Source organism: Gopherus flavomarginatus, chromosome 3 (genome assembly GCF_025201925.1).
Source record: "Gopherus flavomarginatus isolate rGopFla2 chromosome 3, rGopFla2.mat.asm, whole genome shotgun sequence".
NCBI lineage: Eukaryota > Metazoa > Chordata > Testudines > Testudinidae > Gopherus > Gopherus flavomarginatus.
The window spans coordinates 260,743,408-260,763,232 of record NC_066619.1 but is presented as its reverse complement, the minus strand read 5'-3'; the positions used below and the strand labels follow the sequence as shown (position 1 = coordinate 260,763,232).

At 39.7% G+C, this 19,825-nt stretch overlaps 1 protein-coding gene across 1 annotated transcript in view; it reads left to right on the top strand.

The window, feature by feature from the left end:
* C3H4orf50 (chromosome 3 C4orf50 homolog) overlaps nucleotides 1-19,825 on the top strand; it is an 84,966-nt gene that overhangs the window by 30,031 nt on the left and 35,110 nt on the right. The window contains exons 8-11 of the mRNA XM_050945513.1: nucleotides 713-761; nucleotides 2,127-2,257; nucleotides 3,291-3,536; nucleotides 4,677-5,097. Coding sequence (XP_050801470.1) covers nucleotides 713-761; nucleotides 2,127-2,257; nucleotides 3,291-3,536; nucleotides 4,677-5,097 — 847 coding nt within the window. The remainder of the gene's footprint in view (nucleotides 1-712; nucleotides 762-2,126; nucleotides 2,258-3,290; nucleotides 3,537-4,676; nucleotides 5,098-19,825) is intronic.

The window sequence follows — 19,825 nt, the reverse complement described above, 5'->3', positions numbered from 1 at the left end:
ACTTCTCCAATTGAGTTAGCACTTTGATTTCTAGGACGGGGGCTAAATGATGAACGGAATAGTAGAACTGCTTCCTCCACTGTGCTAGGACAACTTTTTCTGAGGCTTCTTGGGTGGAACAATGGAATCTGGTCTATCTTTGTATAAATACAGCTTTATCTCCTACTGTCATGTGTATCAAATTTGAAGAAAATAGGTTTGAAATGACTTTCCCAAACCCCATAATAAAAAAAGATCTCCGCATAACGTGTCAGAATCTGAACTTACCCAGCATTTAGGGAGGAGAGTTACTCCGGATCTTGGAGTCTAGTTCTGGTTCAGCTCTAAAGCCTGTTCCTGTGAAGTGCTGATCATTCCTGGAAGAGGATGAGTGCCTTTGACTCCCTTTTTAAGGCCCAAGATTGGTCACAGGATCAGGCTTCTAGTTATGACATCACAGGAGCAGACAAAGGTGACTTTTGTTCTATCAGAAATCCTAGGGGGAGAAGGGGAAGGAATAGAGAAGACTGTATTTATTTTTTTTTCAAATACAAGAGGGCAAATCCAATGGGCTATATTTGACCTTCAAAAAGATGATTGAAAATAGCGGGATACAAAATAACATATATATATATATATATATATAGTGCTGGACCCAGTGCCCTTTTAGATGTCTCATTTGATTCAGATAAGCAGTTCTGATCAATAATTGTTTTAATGTCTGTTCTTACAGAGACGATCCCAGCAATTTGTAATGCCTGAGAAGACAGCACACAGACGAGGTTTGTATCATTTTTATTTTAAAATAAAACTGCTTGTAGCTTAGTTAGTTTGGAAATTGTTTTCTGACCTCACACATAATACACTATAGATGTCTAGCAACAGGTTTTGCTTCAATATATAGGCAGGAAAAAATAAAAGCTTAGTAAAGTAGCATCCATAGTCAATTGTTAAAGTATTTTCTTAAAGTTCTTGATGGTCTTTTATTTTCCTGGTAAGTGTTGCCTCCTAGCTTCAGACAAAATGTGCAATGAAAATTGTCCAGAAGCATTAACTCTTTCTTCTCCAAACATGTAAATGCTTTAAAAAAAATGTGGATGTTTTTCAGGTCTTATCAGTGTGTGTCCTGTGGTATAGCAAATTCTTTGAACTATTCTAGCAGATTCTTCTACTACACCCCTCCCACTTGACATAGTCTATAGAAACTATAGAGCAGCGGTAGGCAACCTATGGCATGTGTGCTGAAGGCAGCACGCAAGCTGATTTTCAGTGGCACTCACACTGCCTGGGTCCTGGCCACTGGTCCGGGGGACGCTGCATTTTAATTTAATTTTAAATGAAGCTTCTTAAACATTTTAAAAACCTTATTTACTTTACATACAACAATAGTTTAGTTATATATTATAGACTTATAGAAAGAGACTTTCTAAAATGTTAAAATGTATTATTGGCACGCGAAACCTTAAATTGGAGTGAATAAATGAAGACTCGGCACACCACTTCTGAAAGGTTGCTGACCCCTGCTATAGAGGAAGATGAAACTCATTCTAAAGAGAGTTTGGGAAGGTGGAATGAATTATTGAAAAAATGAAGGGGCAAAAATTTACTAATAGAAGAAATAATCTGAACATGCAACATGTAACTTTGAGGGGGAAGCACATGTACCCTGAGAGTAAGATAGGGAAATAACTTGTGGTAGGGTTGAGTCACATTTTGGGAATGAAATTCTCAGTGCTGCCTGTAATGCTCTAGGGATATCCCCTCCCATCCGCCCCAGGTTCTTAACCAGGACTTCAGGACAATTAAAGTAGAGCCTGTCCCCAGAAACTCACCCGAGGTTTTAAATGTAATGCAGTGTATACTTTGGGATATTAGTCTGTATTATAAAATAAACATTTAGAGCATTCTTGTTCAGTAATGTTCATGGTTATGTACCTCGCTACTGAGTTTCAGTACGTTGACTCTTGGAGCCCTCAGTAACCTGAGACACAAAACAGTGCTGGTACTGAGAAACAGATTCTTGTAAAAAGGACACTTCATGTATCAGGTCATATTGGATTCAAGTGGATTTTTATGTAGAGTGTAGGAAACTAAATGTATCACAACTACAAAGCTTTTGATGATTTGCTGCTGTGTTTTTCTCTTAGCATCACAGACTGTTATGCCTACTGGGGAAGACAGTGATTTGCATCTGAGTGGGTCATTACATTCTAGAACCTGCACCGCTACTGCTGACTTTCATCTGCCACCAGAGATGCCTCAAACTGTGCTTCCTGTAGTGAGTAAATTCTGATCCACTAATTTTAGAACCAATCTCTTCATGCTCTAAAATGTTTGAATACTGTCCTTTGTAATCTCTCCATCCCTTACAGCCTGTCAACCTTCTAATGTATGTATGTGAGTACTAGGCAGACCGACCTGCTGTGACTTCCTGAAGCCTTCTCCAGCTTACCTCACTGTCTCCATACTAGTCTTGTTAATAAATTTAATTATAACAACTAAGGGCTTGTCTACACTACCGCTTAAGTCAATGTAACTTACGTCATTCAGGGGTGTGAAAAAAACACACCCTTGAATGACATAAATTATATTGACTTAAAGCAGTGTCTACACCAGGCTATGTCATCAGGAGACGCTCTCCTGCTAACATAATTTCTGCCTCTTGTTGAGGTGGCATAATTACGTTAACAGGAGAGCACTCTCCCATTGACATAGCGCATCTGGTGAAGACAAGTATCGAGGCAGCTGCGCCAATGTAGCATGGTAGTGAAAACAAGCCCTAACTCAATAACAGTTTGAGCTAACCCCCACTGAAAATCAAAAGAGAGACTCCCATTAACTATTAGGCCCTAATTATTGGGCTCCCATCAATCGTTAGGCCAAAATTAGGCCCTACAACGAGAAATAGTATCAGGTGATCCAAGACCTCTGAACAAAAGTAGGTCAGGGGATTTTTGTTTGTTTGGTAGGAGAGCTCTGGATATTTTCACTTAGCTTTTTTATTTTGGGACTGAAAGCGGGGCTGTGAGAGGGATTTCTAGGAGCTATCTAGAGTCAAGCATATTCTATGGTAAGAGACATTTCCACTTTGGATTGACAAAAGGATGCTTCCAGGGTACTTACAAATGTTCAAAGTAAAAATAATGTATTATCCTTCTTGAATTCCATATATATGGTTTCTGCAAAATTGTTTTTTATAAATATTCCTGCAACATGTTCAATGTAGTGACTACGCTTGATCAAAAACCAAACCAGTCCTATCAGAAACATTTTCTAACCTGAATTCCTGATAACAGCATTTTTGGTTGCAGTTACTGCATCCTGTTGTAGACACTTCACAGGTCAATGAACTGCCAAATAATCATGGGACCTACCAGGCTGAAGCGAATGAGAAGGCAAGGCCAATTCCTGCAAGCTTTCTACAGAAGTCAGATGACATCTGCTGTGCTCACACAACTCAAAACAAGTGCACTACTTCTCCTTTAAAATTAACATGCCCAGAGAGGATCATAGCCTTGCATCGAGAGCTTAGACAAAACCATCGCAGTAATTACCAGGTCAATAAATCACTTTCATAACTATTAATTTAATGAGATCAATTATTCTTAGCCGTCAGTTCATGAATCACATAAATATTTAAATAACTTCTTTATTGGTAGTTAGGACAATCTGAGGCAGATAAACACACATTGTATTTCATTATGAATCTTCTTACCTATTGTTTAAGAATTGATAGTTGCTCCTAGAAGATGTGAAAAAAAATGTGAGGTTTGTTTTCACCCTTGCAGCTCTCGGTAAGATCAGCTTTGGAAATTCCAGGATGGTAATAAAAAGATAATGGCAAAACCTAACCAGTATGTAGTTATTGATCTGCCTTTTTCTTTCTTCCCTTTTTTTTAATGATCCAATTATTCCTGTGCCCTGAAGCTCTTTGTAGAATTTCCATTAACTGCAGGAATTCTGTTAAGGACAGAGCTGATAATTGCAATTGCATTTGTGACAGTCTGCTGCTATACTAAACAAGCAAGAGATTTTATCCACTTCAAGGCAATACAACCACCTTTTAACTGCACAAGGAAGATGAGAGACTGCTAGAATAAAAAGCATCCATGCCAGATCTTGCAACATTACATTGTTGAATTTTTATGATGACCTGAGAATAAATAACTGAAATAAACCCACAAAAAACACATTTTCTGTTTTATTACAGTAGCCACATAAAGAGTCAAGCATGTTCCAAATGACGTGTGTTTTAATGCAAGAAACTGCTCCTTATACTAATAACACAGTAACAGATGTATTATTCTGACAATATATTAACAAACAGAACTGTTTAGAAAGACGTATATTTGTGCCACTCAGCCCCAGCTTCCTGGCACTCTATACTACAATAAATCGTGTATATAAAGGACCAATGATGTTACCGTTATCATCAAAGAACTATAGATCTTATAGATGGCAAAAAGTAAAGAACTTTTTGATCATCTAGTCCATTTCCCTGCTAGTGCAGAAGCTTGAGAGTTAAATTCCAATGAAAGCATAACAGACATACTGTACAGCTAATAACATGGAAAAGTACTGCTGACAGCAGTCATAATGCACAGAATCACGTGGTCTGTTTTACTATATCTTGATAGATGCCTTTTTGTGGTTGCGAACATTCAAAGGTTACATACTCTTCCCTCTGTCCTCCTCAGATCCCTTCATTTGCCTCTTCCAATTCAAAACTGAAGGCGGATTGCAATTTGTCCTCAGGCTGTCGTCCAGCCCAAGATGTGACATCCCAGCCTGTAGTGTCAAAAATGAACAATTCACTGAAACTTTCAGACAGGAGCTCTTTCCATCTCATAAATGGGAGGTACCAGTTGTCTAAATTTGATGACGTATTCCACAGTCATCCAGGAAATCAGCATGCAGGCGCTGTTCTCCAGGGAAGAAAGAAAAATGTCATTATGAATAACACATGCATCTTGGGAGAAAAACCAGATGGTTCAACCTCAGCTACCACAGCAAAAAGCTATTTGTCAGATGTGTTGTCAGCAAGTAATAAAGGTCAAAATCCTACTGGAGAGAAATCAGCTTCACTGGAAAGAGTAAAAGCCTCAGAAATAAAACAAGGTAAAAAGCATAAACCATGTGATTTTCCCATTGTTATAAAGCTATTAATCTTTTGTGTCTGCTCTCTGTGAGACAGACTAAGGGAACGTGCCAACTTTAAAATAATCTATTTTAAGCATACAGATTCCCAGACCTATGTTACTAATAACTAGAGGTGGCTAGAAAATGTATTGGAAACAAAATTTTGACAACAAATTGAATACAATTTTACCAACAGTTTTCTTCCATTTTGTCACCAATTCTGGTAATAACACCGCAAACCATCCAAACCTACAGAATTTTCAATATCCAATTTACCTTCCAATTTTCTTTCTACTGTTAGTTTACTATTTTTCACTTCTCTTGGTTTGAATTATGAAAATCAGTTAAGTCAGTTTCAGGTTTAATTATAGCCCTTTGCTTCAATGTACGATGGCAAATACTACAGGAGAGTCTTTATTTGTTTAATGACTGTTTCCTTTGGAATTCAGAGAAATATATACTGGACATAGGTTTTATGACAGGTAGTTTTGTTTATTGTCAGTGGATCTTAAATTATACATTTTTCTGTTTAGCTGAATGATAAAGCAGTGTATTCCTGCAGGGTTTAGGATCTGAAAAATATCACTGCATGGCTGTTTAAGTTGTTTCCTAAGGACCAGACTGGATGCCCCTTACCCATATTGGAAAATTCGCTCACTCAGGGTGTCCCGTTGACTGAAATATGAGTACTGGTGAGAGTAACTTTTTATCATTGTGACTAAAGGAAGTCACAGTCTGGTCTAAGTGATGTCTTCATCCACACATGTTAAGGTTAGCCTGTTGTATTATCCCTGCAGTGTAGTCTCTTTCTCTTGTCCTCTATTCTTAGTTGTGAATAGCACCTGGAAGAGATGCATAAAAGCAGAACACCCCACAAATCAGTCAGTGATGGAGGCAGTTGGTTCTCAGAGTCAGAGTTTGACACAGAAATGTGAACAGATGATCTTAAAAAGGCAATATGGGATATATAGGGCGATACAGGGTAATCTTAGTGCTTCGAGAAGGAGGATAAAATGATTCAGTGGAGTAGCTCTATGAGTTTTAATTACCATTTGAAAAGCTTTATTTCACAAGGAATAACTTTTAAAATTATATACACCTGTATTAGTGAATTTTAGGAAAACATTCCTGCCAGTTCTGTCACCAGTTTACCATTTTTTTTAGCAGCTTAATCCATGAACAGGGTAGTAAAAATGCCAAAGCCACTGGAGCCTTGGATTATACTGAGTTCCCACTAGCCCTAGCCCTGATGGAAATTCTCTGTTGTGTTGCCAGTTCAGAAGATGTAACGGAACCATCATTCTGTACTTTTTAAAACAAGATTTTTATTTTTTTTATCAGTGAAGTACCCATTTTGGCATGTGTCAGTTACATGCTCCTCCTTTCTGAGCTGGTTGATCATTCTTTTGGCCCAGCAGAGGAGTATTTTGCTCATTATTCTACCCTTCAGAGATCAGAAATGCACGGCATTGACTTCTTGTGAGGACATCTTAACACACATGTACAAGGGCTGTATTTTCATGGGGAAACATCTGCTTTTTGCTTGGGACAGTAAGGGTACAATTACACATGGTAATAATGAAACTGATCCTTGTTCAGAGCCTTCTATAATAGACACGCACCAGCTGCAAAGAGAAAAGCAGACTATCTCAGCATGCTTTCCAGACAGATAAGATTCCCCTTGGGGCTCCAAAACTCAGGCTCCTGCTGCTGATGGTCAGAATAGTACTATGACATCTCTGCCTGCAATTCTTAATGCTTAGCCAACAATTCTATAGAGACAAACACACAGTAAATAAAATGTCAAACTGCCTTGCTTAATGCTAACAAGCTTCCAATATGGAAATATATTTTAAAAATGGCAATATGTGTGTTGGTAAAATGATAAAGTACATTAATAGCCATTTTTACTGAAGCTTTGCCTTCCTGATATAAGCTATGAGAGGGATGTTTACTCATAAATTTAGTCTGTAGGCCAAACCCTGGTATATTAAACATGTTACTACATAAGAAGGTTGGCCCAATCATCCCATTATAGGGCCTTTCTTGTAAGTAATCAGTGTGAATACTTCTGTGAATAGGGGTACTTACCGGAGTATGTTTTGCATATGTGCACCAGCATGTATAGTGTAATAGATTCTGATAAACATTTCCTTTGAACACCATCACTGTAGTGTAAAAGACAATTATTAAATAAAGCAAATGGATTAATTAAACGAATGCAAGATTGTGTCTTTTTAGACACAGTGGACTTCAATTAAATACTAATATCCCCTACATATTAAATAATTTATGTAGCAAGTACATTATTTCTAAATACAAAAATAAGTGCAAATGTGGTGATTGCCATTAGTTACCATTGGCTAATGGTTATAAGTTAGCTTTCTTATCAGTATAATGGATAAATGTAGAATTTTAGATACTGTGCTGGGAAAATGCCAACTTTTTAATGGTAACCTCTATAGATTGCTGTATGCAGCAACATAAGAAAAGGTAGTTCACCTGAAGCTTTACATCCTTAATCTTCCCCTCCATCCCTCTCCTGCACAGCACCCAATAGAGTGTTCAAGTGAGAAATGATACGTCAGTTTGTATCTATATATATGAATAAAGACTAGAGGATGTATTACATCAACAAACCATGTCCTTCAAATTCTTTAAATATAATAATTCATTATGTATAGAAGCTAGCTCCAAACTGTGCCAATCACAGGCCAGATGATCCATATATTGGTGTCCTGCCAAATTGAGGCCCTCTGGGGCTCTGGGTTTACCACTAGGGCTTGGTGAACTGTTCATAAAGAATAAATCAATGACTGTAGCTCTTTATTGTGTGTGAACAATTTCAATAAAAATCAGACCTGGATAAATAATAAACATGTTACATGAACATGTGGCCATGGATTGCTTTCCCACTATTTATGTCTTTAGCGATTCTCTATTTGTTAATTGTGGCTTGTGAGTGGTTATCTTAATCAGATGATATTATTTCTGCTCCAGCTGGATGATCAAAACATTTATGAATGGAAGGAAAATGGATTTCAATAAGGCCACACAAACACTTTTCGCATGAAGCTGCATACAGATTCACAAGACTTTAATTTCACATGCAAATTCTTGCACAGAAAAAGAACTCATATAAAAGTTCACAGAAAACAAATAAATAGAGTTGACAGTACCTTTTGAAATGAGTGTTCAAGAGCATATTTTTGCAATACTTGCCCAGATTATATTATTTTTTACACATGAGATTCCCAGTTTTAAAGCCAAAGCATTTAATCTTAAAGACAAACTCTTTTAAAAAGATCAATAGAGTATAAATTTAATATGAAGTATATAGTGATCTGATGAATAAAGTGTTCATAGGCATTGTCATATGAGAATGGTAAAAAAGCATTCACTTTCTTCCAACACTATTAGAACAAGAAAAACAATAATATCTCTAATGATGCTTTCTCCCTCTTTGACTCTCAGCTTCACTAAAAATCTCATGCCGAAGTCCTAAATCCCATTCCTTTCCTGTCCTCCTCTTTTTTTTTTTTTTTTTTGGCTATGAATGTAAAAAGACACAACACATATCTTGACAGGCCATAAATGAGTTATGAAAGTCATTGTAAAAGAATGTCAATAAAACCCATGTACCACACCATCATGCATTGTGCATATGCCACATATTTTTCAAAACAACTATCTTAGAATTGTTTTACAAATATTATTCACAAAATTTTTCATACCTAAGCGCCTATAACTCCAGGATCCCTTACTGTACAGGTTTGAAAGGGAAAATTAAAATGATTACCAATAACATTTTAGAAACCTCTTTAAAAAAAAAGACATGAAATAGCTTTCCCGTAAATAATAATGTCCCAGTTGTAGTGTCATTAATTCCAGGACATTCAAAATATTCTCAAAGGGACACACATGGTCTGTGTAGCCTGTTGGGAGTCAAGGAATCTCCACTGGGGAAGGAGAAGGATCTGGAAAAGCTTTGAAAGGAGATAAGGAGGCAAAATTCATGGCTTTCATTACAAAAGTGGTGGGTTATACCAGCATCCACTTGCAGGTTCACTTGGGGATTTTGAGTTCCCATGAAATTGATATTAAATTCCATTATAACTAAGGACTATATTCTGTTCTCATGTCCTGCATATCTTATGTTTTGTATCATGTAATTTGCATAAGAAAACCAGGGTCAAATCCTACTCTGAGTCCATCAGGTCTTTTAAGAAACTGAGTTAGTGAGGTTTTTCTTGACTGGCATCAGTGTAAATACAAGTAGAATTTGGACCCCTATATTTAAGATACATGCAACATATTTCTTCTGTCCTTAAGAAAGCATATGTATCTTGTGGACATCACTCCTGCTGTAGAAAGACACTGACTTAATTTCTCCTTAGAGATAGCTTTTTTGTGTAGGCCTTAAGCTGACTAGCGTTAAAGCCAATTATTGAAGCCAGATGAAGTGTGGAGCAAGATTTATACATTGCAGTCCTTTTGCTAAAGGTCTGATTAAATCAAGAAATGTCTACATCTGTTTGTACATGTACAGTCTCATCAGGTCAGCCAGCTGGTAGCTTTGATTTTAGTCCATTTCTGTTGGGACATCTTCTTCTCCAGGGGAATAAATAGGATGACAGAAGGTGCTAGAATGGATAACTGACTGTTTCAGAAGCTGTGGCTCATAATACAGTGCTAGGAAGATTACCATTGTCCTTTCTATGGCCTTGATCCTGGATGTCTTTGCATGGTGAAGTACATTGTGTGTAAGATTGTTTCCTTCTACTACAAGTGTAGGCTTGGCATAAGCACCAGAAGTGTTAAACAGTAGGCAGAGCTCTTTGCATGGCCCCCTCTTCTACTTGAAAATACAAAGGGAAAAAAGAAGTGGGGCCCAAGAAGAGAATGAGTGCCTTTTAGGTTATGTCTACACTCTGAACTAATGTTGAGATTCCCAGCTCTCATATTGATACTCACACTAACTCTCCTTGAGCTAGTCAAAGTATAAATAGTAGTGTAGCCATCATAACATGGGCAATGGCGGCACAGCTTAACCATGCCAAATACAAACCCACCTGAAGCCAGCGGATACATACTCGGCACTATTAAGCTATGCTGCCACTGCTGCTGCCTGTGCTACCACAGCTACACTGCTATTTATACTCACATTATATGTCTTCACTACAGGGGTAAGTCGACCTATGTTATGGTACTCCAGCTATGTGAATAATGTAGCTGAAGTCAACGTAACTTAGGTTGACTTACCCAGGTGTCTTCACTGCACTGCATCGATGGGAGACGCTCTCCGGTCAACTTCGCTTACTCTTCTTGGCGAGGTGGGCTACCGGAGTCAACTGGACAGCGCTCTGCCATCGATTTAGCAGGTCTTCACCAGACCCGCTAAATCGATCTCTGCTGTATCGATTGCAGCAGTGTCGATCTCCCCATAGGGAATTCCAGCCTTACCTCAATGAGAGTTAGGGTGAGTATGTGAGCTGGGAATCACACACTTAGCTCATAGTGTAGACTTTTGTTAACCCCTCTACCCCCATAATGCAAGCAAAATGATGTGTTCATTCCTTACATAATACAGGGTTGTGAAACAAATGCTGAAGAGATAAAAAGTTGTAACTTCTGGAGTAAACAATTTATAGCAATCCAGAGACAAACCGGAGTATCATATGATGGATGATGGGATTGATTCACCACTATGCTTCAGCAACTTTGTGTCACTCTGGTGATGCAGATCAGCTGTAAGCCTGGCTTACTCAGCAGGTTAAAACAGGAATGGCTTGAAGCAGCCAGTGTAGGGATGAATCTGGCCCCAAATCTCAGTATATTAAATGTTCCCTTCTACTCAGTACTTGGAGCAATTAATCAGCATAATCAATTACCTCAGAGTAGATATATCACCAGTGTGGTAGGCTAGGCATGTGATTTGGACAAGTGACTCCCTGCTTAACATCAACAGATAAAAGCAAACAGGGACTCTTAGCTTCCTATTCTCACAAGAACAGAAATAGGTGCCCAGACACAGTAGTGATGGGCATGGTATGAAAACATGGATGGAGGGACTGACAGAGTCCTACTCTTGTTGCATGAAAATTATATTACAATACAGAAATTCTCATGCCTCCACATTCCTTGGGTTTTTACTAATTTATTTAGACAATAGCAAGAGCAAAGGCCAAGGCCTCACAGTGTGATGCAGCACATTCATGACTGGCTGGTAGAAGCTGCTTCAGGTGGGAAGCTCCGTAAGCACATTCTCACTTTTTTGTAACACTGCTCAGAACCTGAGAACCACAAGAAATTCTTTCTCTCGTGTTTCCAACCAGCCACTCTACCTGCAAAGCAACAAGAAAGGCAGGACTTTGCTAGCTTTTATTGCTCTCCACTATCCTAAACATCTGCTGTGTGCTGCCTCTCTGCTTTTCCATTTCTGGGTTTAGGACTACATCTCTGAGTAGCGCCCACCTGCACTTACAGCTGGTTGCAGGCAGTCCCTTCTGGAGAGCAGGCTTCAAAAAGCTAGAGGTGGGGCAGCAGCTGGATGACACCAGTGCTGTCTGGCTCTTTGTGGTTGGAGCTTTGCTAGCGGCTATTGCTATTTTTCTTTTCTCTTATATGATTTTCTGTATAGGAAGAAATGTTGAATAAGGGGCTGCTGTGTGGCTGAGTTCTGTACATCTCTGCCATCTTAACAATTCTCTTGCACTCCTCCTCTCCTGGGTGTGGGGGATCCTTGATGGATGTTGGAACTTGTGCTGGGGTTGTGGGGGCAGTATACGATGTCTGGAGGTAAAACGGGGTGCCCATGGGGATGCTAAATATATCTATGATAGGTAATTATATGGCCTCCATTGCCATTGTACCTGAGTGCCTCACAATCTTTGATGTATTTATCCTTCCCAAACCCTTGAGAGGGAGGGCAGTGCTATTATGTCTGTTTTCCAGATGGGAAACTGAGGCTCCAAGAGGCCAAATGAGTTGCCCATGGTAACACAAGAAGTCTGTAACAGAGCAGGGAATTGAAGTCAGGCTTCTCAAATCAAGGCTTTTGCCCTAACCACTGGACCATCCCTTCCTGCATACATAGAAATAATGATAGCATTTTGGGGCCCTTTCCCTTGTTTTCTGGCTGTTTCTATTTGTTACCAACTTTTCATCCTTATGTTCTCTATTATTTGGGAACTGGTCCCTTTTGTGAGGTTTGCCTGAGGACTAATGGGTTTGCCCTTGTTCTGTTGGTTCAGGTTAGCCATATGTTTCTGCCTTTATTTTGACACATGAGCACTATTGGTTTTGTTGTTAGGTATTCAGGTGTCGATTGGTAAATGTCTTACATTTATGTGAAATACAGAGGAAAATCTCACATACGTATGTAGAGGCCTTCAGCTATACATACAGGGCTGGCTCCAGGGGTTTTGCTGCCCCAAGCAGTTAAAAAAAAAAAAGTCGCAATCGCGATCTGCAGCAATTCAGCAGGAGGTCCTTCACTCTGATTGGGAGTGAGGGACCCTCTGCCGAATTGCTGCCGAATAGCTGGACCTGCCGCCCCTCTCCGGAGTGGCCGCCCCAAGCACCTGCTTGCTAAGCTGCTGCCTGGAGCCGGCCCTGTATACATACCCTGAAAGAGGTTCTCTTCATGCCCAGGAAGTCAGAGATCATGTGCACATGCAGGTCAGGCAATGGGCATCTGTCAGGTCTAACGGCTGCACTAATACTCATGAGCCCTTGTGCAAGGTGAAGACAAACTCACTGTTTATCTGAGAGCCGAGCACATATTTCCTTTTACATAATATGAAATATCTCTGCTGCAGAAGGCAGAAGAACAGTATATTAAGGGACATATTCAAATACATGGGAAGATTAAGCCTGACCTTTTGTGAAATTCCTCCTGTAGTTAAGTACCCTTCTCTCTCTATGAGTTTGTTTAAGCATATGGAGTTTTTTTCATTTTGGGGTCAATAGGCCTGTGTTGTGTCCTCCTCCTAATTCCCTTAATTCCCACACTCCTTAATTGAATAAGCAGCTATTAAAAAGAGAATGAAGCTGGTTTATTCACTTCTTTGGTGGTGCCTATGCAGGGAGAGGGAAGTCAGAATACAAATAATCTCTCCTATTCCTACAAATCGCCAGAAGAATATGTGGCTGCAGAGGATGAGCATGACTGTCCACAATGGCAAGCTGGGTACTGAGGAGAGAATAATAACATTGACAAAACGCAGCCTTCAGTTTCATAAATTGCTCCGCCATGAATAAAAGAATGGGCCACCTCAGATAATGGCAGTAAACGAAAAAGATAACCAAATTCTCCAATGAGGGAGAAGCTCTTTCTTTTTTATTTTAAAAGGACTATATTTCAATTGCTTGTGCAACTCCGAGTGCCTTGGAAGTGAGGCACTTTGTAAATAAAGTAATTGTACTATTATTATTATGCAGCGGTAATATGTGTTATATTCTTTTGAATATAAAGAAACTCAGATTTTGTTCCCCAAACTAACTCTTATCAGAAAAGAGGTCACATAATCTCATCCATATAACTTACATTTTGGATATTAAGAACTAGATTTGAATCCTATGCTGAATATCAGATTGTGACTATTTCTATGTTCTCTGTTAAACCAAGGTCATAATACTTCTGTTTTCTGTCTCTCCTCACACACCCTGGAAACTTAGGGGCTTGTTCCTTCTAATCCTCACAAACTCACATAACTGAACAAAATAACCAGGAGACTGAGGCAGTGCCCCTTGATATCAGTGCAAAGAATCCCATTTCCATCAATGTGCTTTGCACTGGGTTCCATATGCATAATATACTCCATACCTTCCCATTCTCTATCATTTAATCTCTTCATTTCCTGAGCTTTTGGAGGAGCATATTGTGCAACCATGTGCAGCGTGCCTGTTGGGCTTACCCATGATATTGTGGTAATAGGACACCATTGTAATCATAGCTCATGCACAATTTACATGTATCAGTTCCACTGAGCGCTTTTGTTGTTAGATTGAGCGTTCTTACATAGACCCCAGAGCCATGATTAATGTTATTGGTGCTTTGTTCATTTTCACTCTCTTGACTCTTGCTTGTCTTCCTTTCCTGAAACAGTGGGATACCTGATGTTTTAGAATGATTGAAGCTGACAGCTTGAGGGCACCCACCACCTTGAAGCACGGTGGTCCTTATGTATCAATTTAGCCCCACCCCATAGCCCTGTATCACTAGTTTAACTCAAAGAGTAATGGAAAGTAAAGGACTGTGTTACATGGCCCAGTCAGACAGGATGCATTTTATCTAATTCTGTCACTCAGCCACAGCTGTTCTTGTATAGCAGTCCTCATCTAAAAGGCTGGACCTGCGTAGTATTAAGCTTCTAGGCTAAAGAAAACCATGTTACAAGAAGAAAAAAAAAACATAGCCAGGAGACATCCATCTGACTCAGTAATACAAGCGATAAATATTAATAAACATAAGAAAATGCCTCTTAAGGCTTCAATTACAGAGAAATAATTTTAAAGTATTAAAAAGGTTACAGAGGAGCTAGGTGCCCAGATCTCATTGACTTTTCATGGGAGCTGGGTGCCTAACTGCCCCTTTTTGCCTTTGAAAATCTTCCCCCTGAATAATTTAACTCAGTCACGGATTCATATTGGGCCAAGCATTCGGTCTCCTTATTACGGGAAGCTCACATTGAAGTGTCACACGTTGTAAAGGCACCTGAGCAAGAACACCAGGGTTTGACTCATTGAGACTGAGTGTTTGTTTTTCTTAAAAACTCATTAAGGAATAGTACTGCTGAAAAGGCTTGTACTATGAACCATCAAGAGGCTCTGGAATTGACTCCCAATTTACAAAGAAAATGTAACCCTCAACCAAACGTGAGAGTTAATGGGAAGCTGTAAGGACTATAGTTTTTAAACAAATGCACATATTGGATGGCCTTCAGCTGACCACCACTTTGCTTGGAGAACCAATGACATTGTCTTGTTGGCTCAGTTTGGTGAATTGCTGTTGCTTAAGGCCAATCTGGTCAGGCAAGAAGCAGCAGTTATGGTCTTTTATTAATCCAGACAAAACGTAGTCCCCTGGTCATTATCCTTAAGCAGTCTCTAGTTCCAGATTACAACCAGCTCAGTGTTAACTTGTCTGGGTGGGAAAACAAACAGGTGGCAATTGTCAAATACTTGGGCAGTGTCATAGGCAGTGCTGGAGGATACTTGAAAGATGTGAACACTCATGTAGCAGCAACTGTTGGCTATGTTTGGGGCCCTTCAGCAACCTGTGTGGTGACATTGTGACATTAAGCTTGCTATGAAACTGCAGATCTATAGAACCATGGCTATACCGACTCTGTTGTATGGCAGTGAAACCTGGGAACTGAGGAAGGCTGAAGAGCACCATGAATGATGCTTTTGATTCTTGTCATCTTCCTCAGCTGCTCAATAGTAGTGGCAGAACATGATCAAGAATGAGGATATTCAAAGCCAAATCCAGCAACCTGGGTTCAGTTTTGGTGGCTTTTTTGGTATGGACAAACAGGCCCAGTGCTGGTGTATGGACACATTAGGATGGGAGATGAATGAATTCTGAAGTATGTTTACCAAGAAATGCTGCTACACAGCCAGTGAGCATATGGTTGCCAAAAGTTTCAGTGGCACGATAAGATGGTCAGTGATGGACATAAACTGAATATCCAGCTAGGCTGCCTTAAGGACCTAGCTGGTGCTCCATCTGCAGTGAGGCTTAAGTCCCTTTGGTATTTGCCATGATGATGATGACATATTGAGAGAGACTTATTTTTCTCTCTCAGGTGATATCAATCCCTTATTGGGGAAGCCTTTAAATGTGCTATGTTTTGAATGAGTGAATGACCAATGGTGCTCTTTACCACTCTCTCTGCACGGGGGACCTGGCCACAATAGAACCCTCGTGTAAACTGAGTGATCAGTAGAGAAAATGTGAGTAAAATGTGCCAGTTGATACTTTTGACATTCTCCATCTGGATGGAGTTTGCTTCCTTGCACTAACGAAAATGGGGTTTACATATTTCTAAGCAACCTGTTCAATTTTTTTCAACCCAGAGGGAAATTTTAGCTATTCCATTCATATGGGGTGTGCATTATTACATTTAAGACAGATGTTGCACTTTGTTTGTCTCTCACTTATGAGTTGCTCAGATTCTCCAAGCAGATTTCTTAATTTTTGGAACAAAAGACTCTTTTCCCCCAGGTGCAGACTTACGTTTAGTTGACTCAGGTGGGTGGCAGGAAAAGACATTGGGTGCAGGTTAGTTTTTGCTCTGTTTTGGGTCCATATTCTTCCATTTAGGCAGGTGGTCATTGCTTCTGTAAAATATGAGACATTTTACTAGATAGAAATATTTTTAAAAACATAAAATAGATTAGAATAAAAGAATAGTCTGTTAGATTAATGGTTTTCATACTGGGGACCACTTCTTAAAACAGAGATTTTCTTCAGGATTGGGGGAAAGATATCCATGTCATGCTTTCCATGTGTCCACTATAGGAACATAGGAATTACCATACTGGCTCAGACCATGGCTCATCTAGCCTAATATCGTGTCACTGCAGTAGCTACTGCCAGATGCTTCACAGAATGGTTCAAGAAACTCTACAGTGGAATAATCTGCACACTGGGGAAATTTCTTTCTGACCCCAACATTATATACAGATATTAATTAAATAACCAGCAGAAGGATGCATATGAAAAATAAAAACATAAATAATGTAAATACTATGACATTTAGATTTGTTTAGTACATGAATCCCCTTTTCTATGGCCTTTGGTGGGACTGGCTTTCTAACTGATGCAAAACCACCCCTCTTTGCCCTTCTCAGACATGCAAAGAAGCATTATCACATTAAGAATAACCTCAGACAACTTAGACTTTCAGTGCAACCTCAGAAAACTTCACCTGAAGCCTTATTCATTTCAGTTCTAAAATGCCCTCTTTGATTTTAAAATCCTCTATAGACCCATACCTGGCCATCCTACAGGCCTTCTGACTCTTTTAACTCCTTCCCACCTCTCTCTCTCATTTCTCAAGTGCTGGCCACATAAGCTTGTGTCTGTTGGTATGAGAACCTTCTCCCCTGAAGCTCTTGTTATCCGAAGCAGCTATCCTGTATCCTTCCACTGCTCAGATTTTCCATCTCCTTTCAAATCCTAGTTGAAAATACATGTTTTGTCTGACATATCTCCTAAATTCTCTCTCTGCCTTTGTTGTTTTTTATTTGTCTCTGCAATTCTGTTATGGACATCAAAGATGTGAAGTCTTGTGAGACATAATTTGCAAAGCTGTTACACAGAAAATTATGGTTTGTTGCAATGAAATTGCTGAATTCTAAATGCAAAATATTAGATTGCATTGGACCACTTAGAAATTTTTCTGTTGGAGTCTGAGAAAATAGCTTTCACTTTTCAGTCAAGGAGATCCCATTCCATAATTCCATGCATGCTTATATAAAATATACATACCGAATCCTATTTTCTCTTCACAAGATACATTTGGAGGTGCTAGTACCTTGCAGCAAAAGGATGCGCTATACAAATCAGATAAACATAGATCGACAAGTGGCCTATGTCTAAAAAACACTTTGAATTGGAAACATCTTGTGTTAAACTGCTGCAAAAATGACGCTGCAGCATGACCAGATGGAGACCAGCCAAGGAAACTGCAGGGGCTTAGTCTGTAAAAAAAAAAAAAAAAAATTAGACAGTGAGTCATTCCTGTTTAGCATTCAGTCCTGTATGTTTTTGATCATTTTGGCCTCTCTTTTTCACCAGGTGTTCTGAGTCATTTTCTCTTTCCCAGTTTTGTTCAGATGGCTGGTTTCTCTGGGCATAAAGAATAGCTCAGTTTCATTTCTGTTTAATCAGGTACATATGAAATGCAGGTATTGGAGATGAATACTTTATAGCTGTAAGTAAATATGATTGTATTCTGGTTGTTTTTTTAATAATTTGCCATAAGGAAGAATGGCTGATCAGCCTCTGATCACTTGGAAACTTACCCATGGAATTGCTCTTAATTAAAATAGCTTTGCTGCTGCTAAATTGCTGTATCAGAAGACAACCCCACCCACACTGATCAGTGAGAGCAAGTACTGCTTCCAAATGTGCTGATTCAGCATAAAATAGGAAATTTAGTACAGCTGTTTCTTGTATCTGGAGTTTTGTTCAGCTTCAATCTTTCTCAAACAGTTGTCACTTACTACTAAGGCCTTGTGCAAGGTAGCTTTACTCCAGCATAAGTGCAAGTGGAGGCCACAAATGAATTCACATGAGGTTATATGGTAAGTATAGTAAATCTAAGCCCTCTGTACACCCATTTACTTTCAAGAATGCAGGTTAAAAAAGGCTTGGAGAGACAATTGGCATGTCTAAGGCCACGTCTACACTATAGCATAAAATCAAAATTACTAAAACCGGTTTTATAAAACCGATATTATAAAATCGATTTTATGCGTCCACACTAGGGCACATTAATTCGGTGGTGTGCGTCCATGGTCCTAGGCTACCATCGATTTCCGAAGCGGTGCACTCTGGGTAGCTACATTAAAGGAATGAGACCAATAACTTCAATTTCCGTCCACACTAGCCCTAAATCGATATAGTAATATCGATTTTAGGGTTACTCCTCTCGTTGGGGAGGAGTACAGAAATCGATTTTAAGACCCCTTAAAATCGATTTAAAGTGCCTTGTAGTGTGGACGAGTACAGAGTTAAATCGATTTAAAGCTGTTTAAATCGATTTAACTGTGTAGTGTGGACCAGGCCTAAGGGGATTGACCACACTGTGGGAGGGAAAGGAGATAGCAGTGCTTTGTGGCGAGGGAGGGGGGAGAAAGATCAGAAACTGCTACAGAAAGGTGGGTGATGCTCAGCTTTGCGGTGCTGACTCGTGCCCTGGGAATGTGAGAGCAGGAAGGCTTTAAAAGGTGCAAGCCCTGGCATTGGAAGTCCTTTCTCCATGCAGCAGGCAGGGCAGCACCCACCCTCCCTCATCCTGAGGTGCGAATATCAGGTTGGGTTAGGACTTGTTGTGGGCATTGCACTAGTTGCTCGGTTGTAAGGTGACTGGGAAGGAATTTTTCCCTCACCACCATATCGGCTTTGTGGAGTGAGGTTTTTTCACCTTCTTCACAGCGAGTGTCAGGGAGGATCTATTATGATGAGGAAAAAAGGATGGTTAGGCTGTATGTCACAACTTACTTTGTAATTGCAGGGCAGATGTCCAGTACAGGTGGTACATTGGCAGGCAGCCAGTGACCAGATAAATGGCCTGGTAAAGGAGGTGCTTGTTAAAAGAATGAAACGAGTGTGTGGGGGGGGGGGGAGGAAGGTGAGGCGCCTATGAATAGTACAGCAGGGAGCCAACCCCTCTTTCTTTTAGCCCACCTTAACCCTCCTATGATGGGAGAGGGGGTGGATGGTAAGGTCCAAGCCATGGGTTGGCTGGTGGACCTAGATGGAAAATAAAAAGGGGCTGGTGGAAGCTGTAAGTAGTTATTCGAATGAACATGGAGTTGCCTGCACTGTACACTTTTATCTGATAGGTAGTCCCAGACCTCTAATATTAAAGTTGCAGCCTGATTAAATCCATATCAGTGTCTCCTGTTTTTCTTTTGCTATAGCCAGACAAGGGCTTAACTGCAGTCCTGCTCATGATAAAGAGCTAAGTGC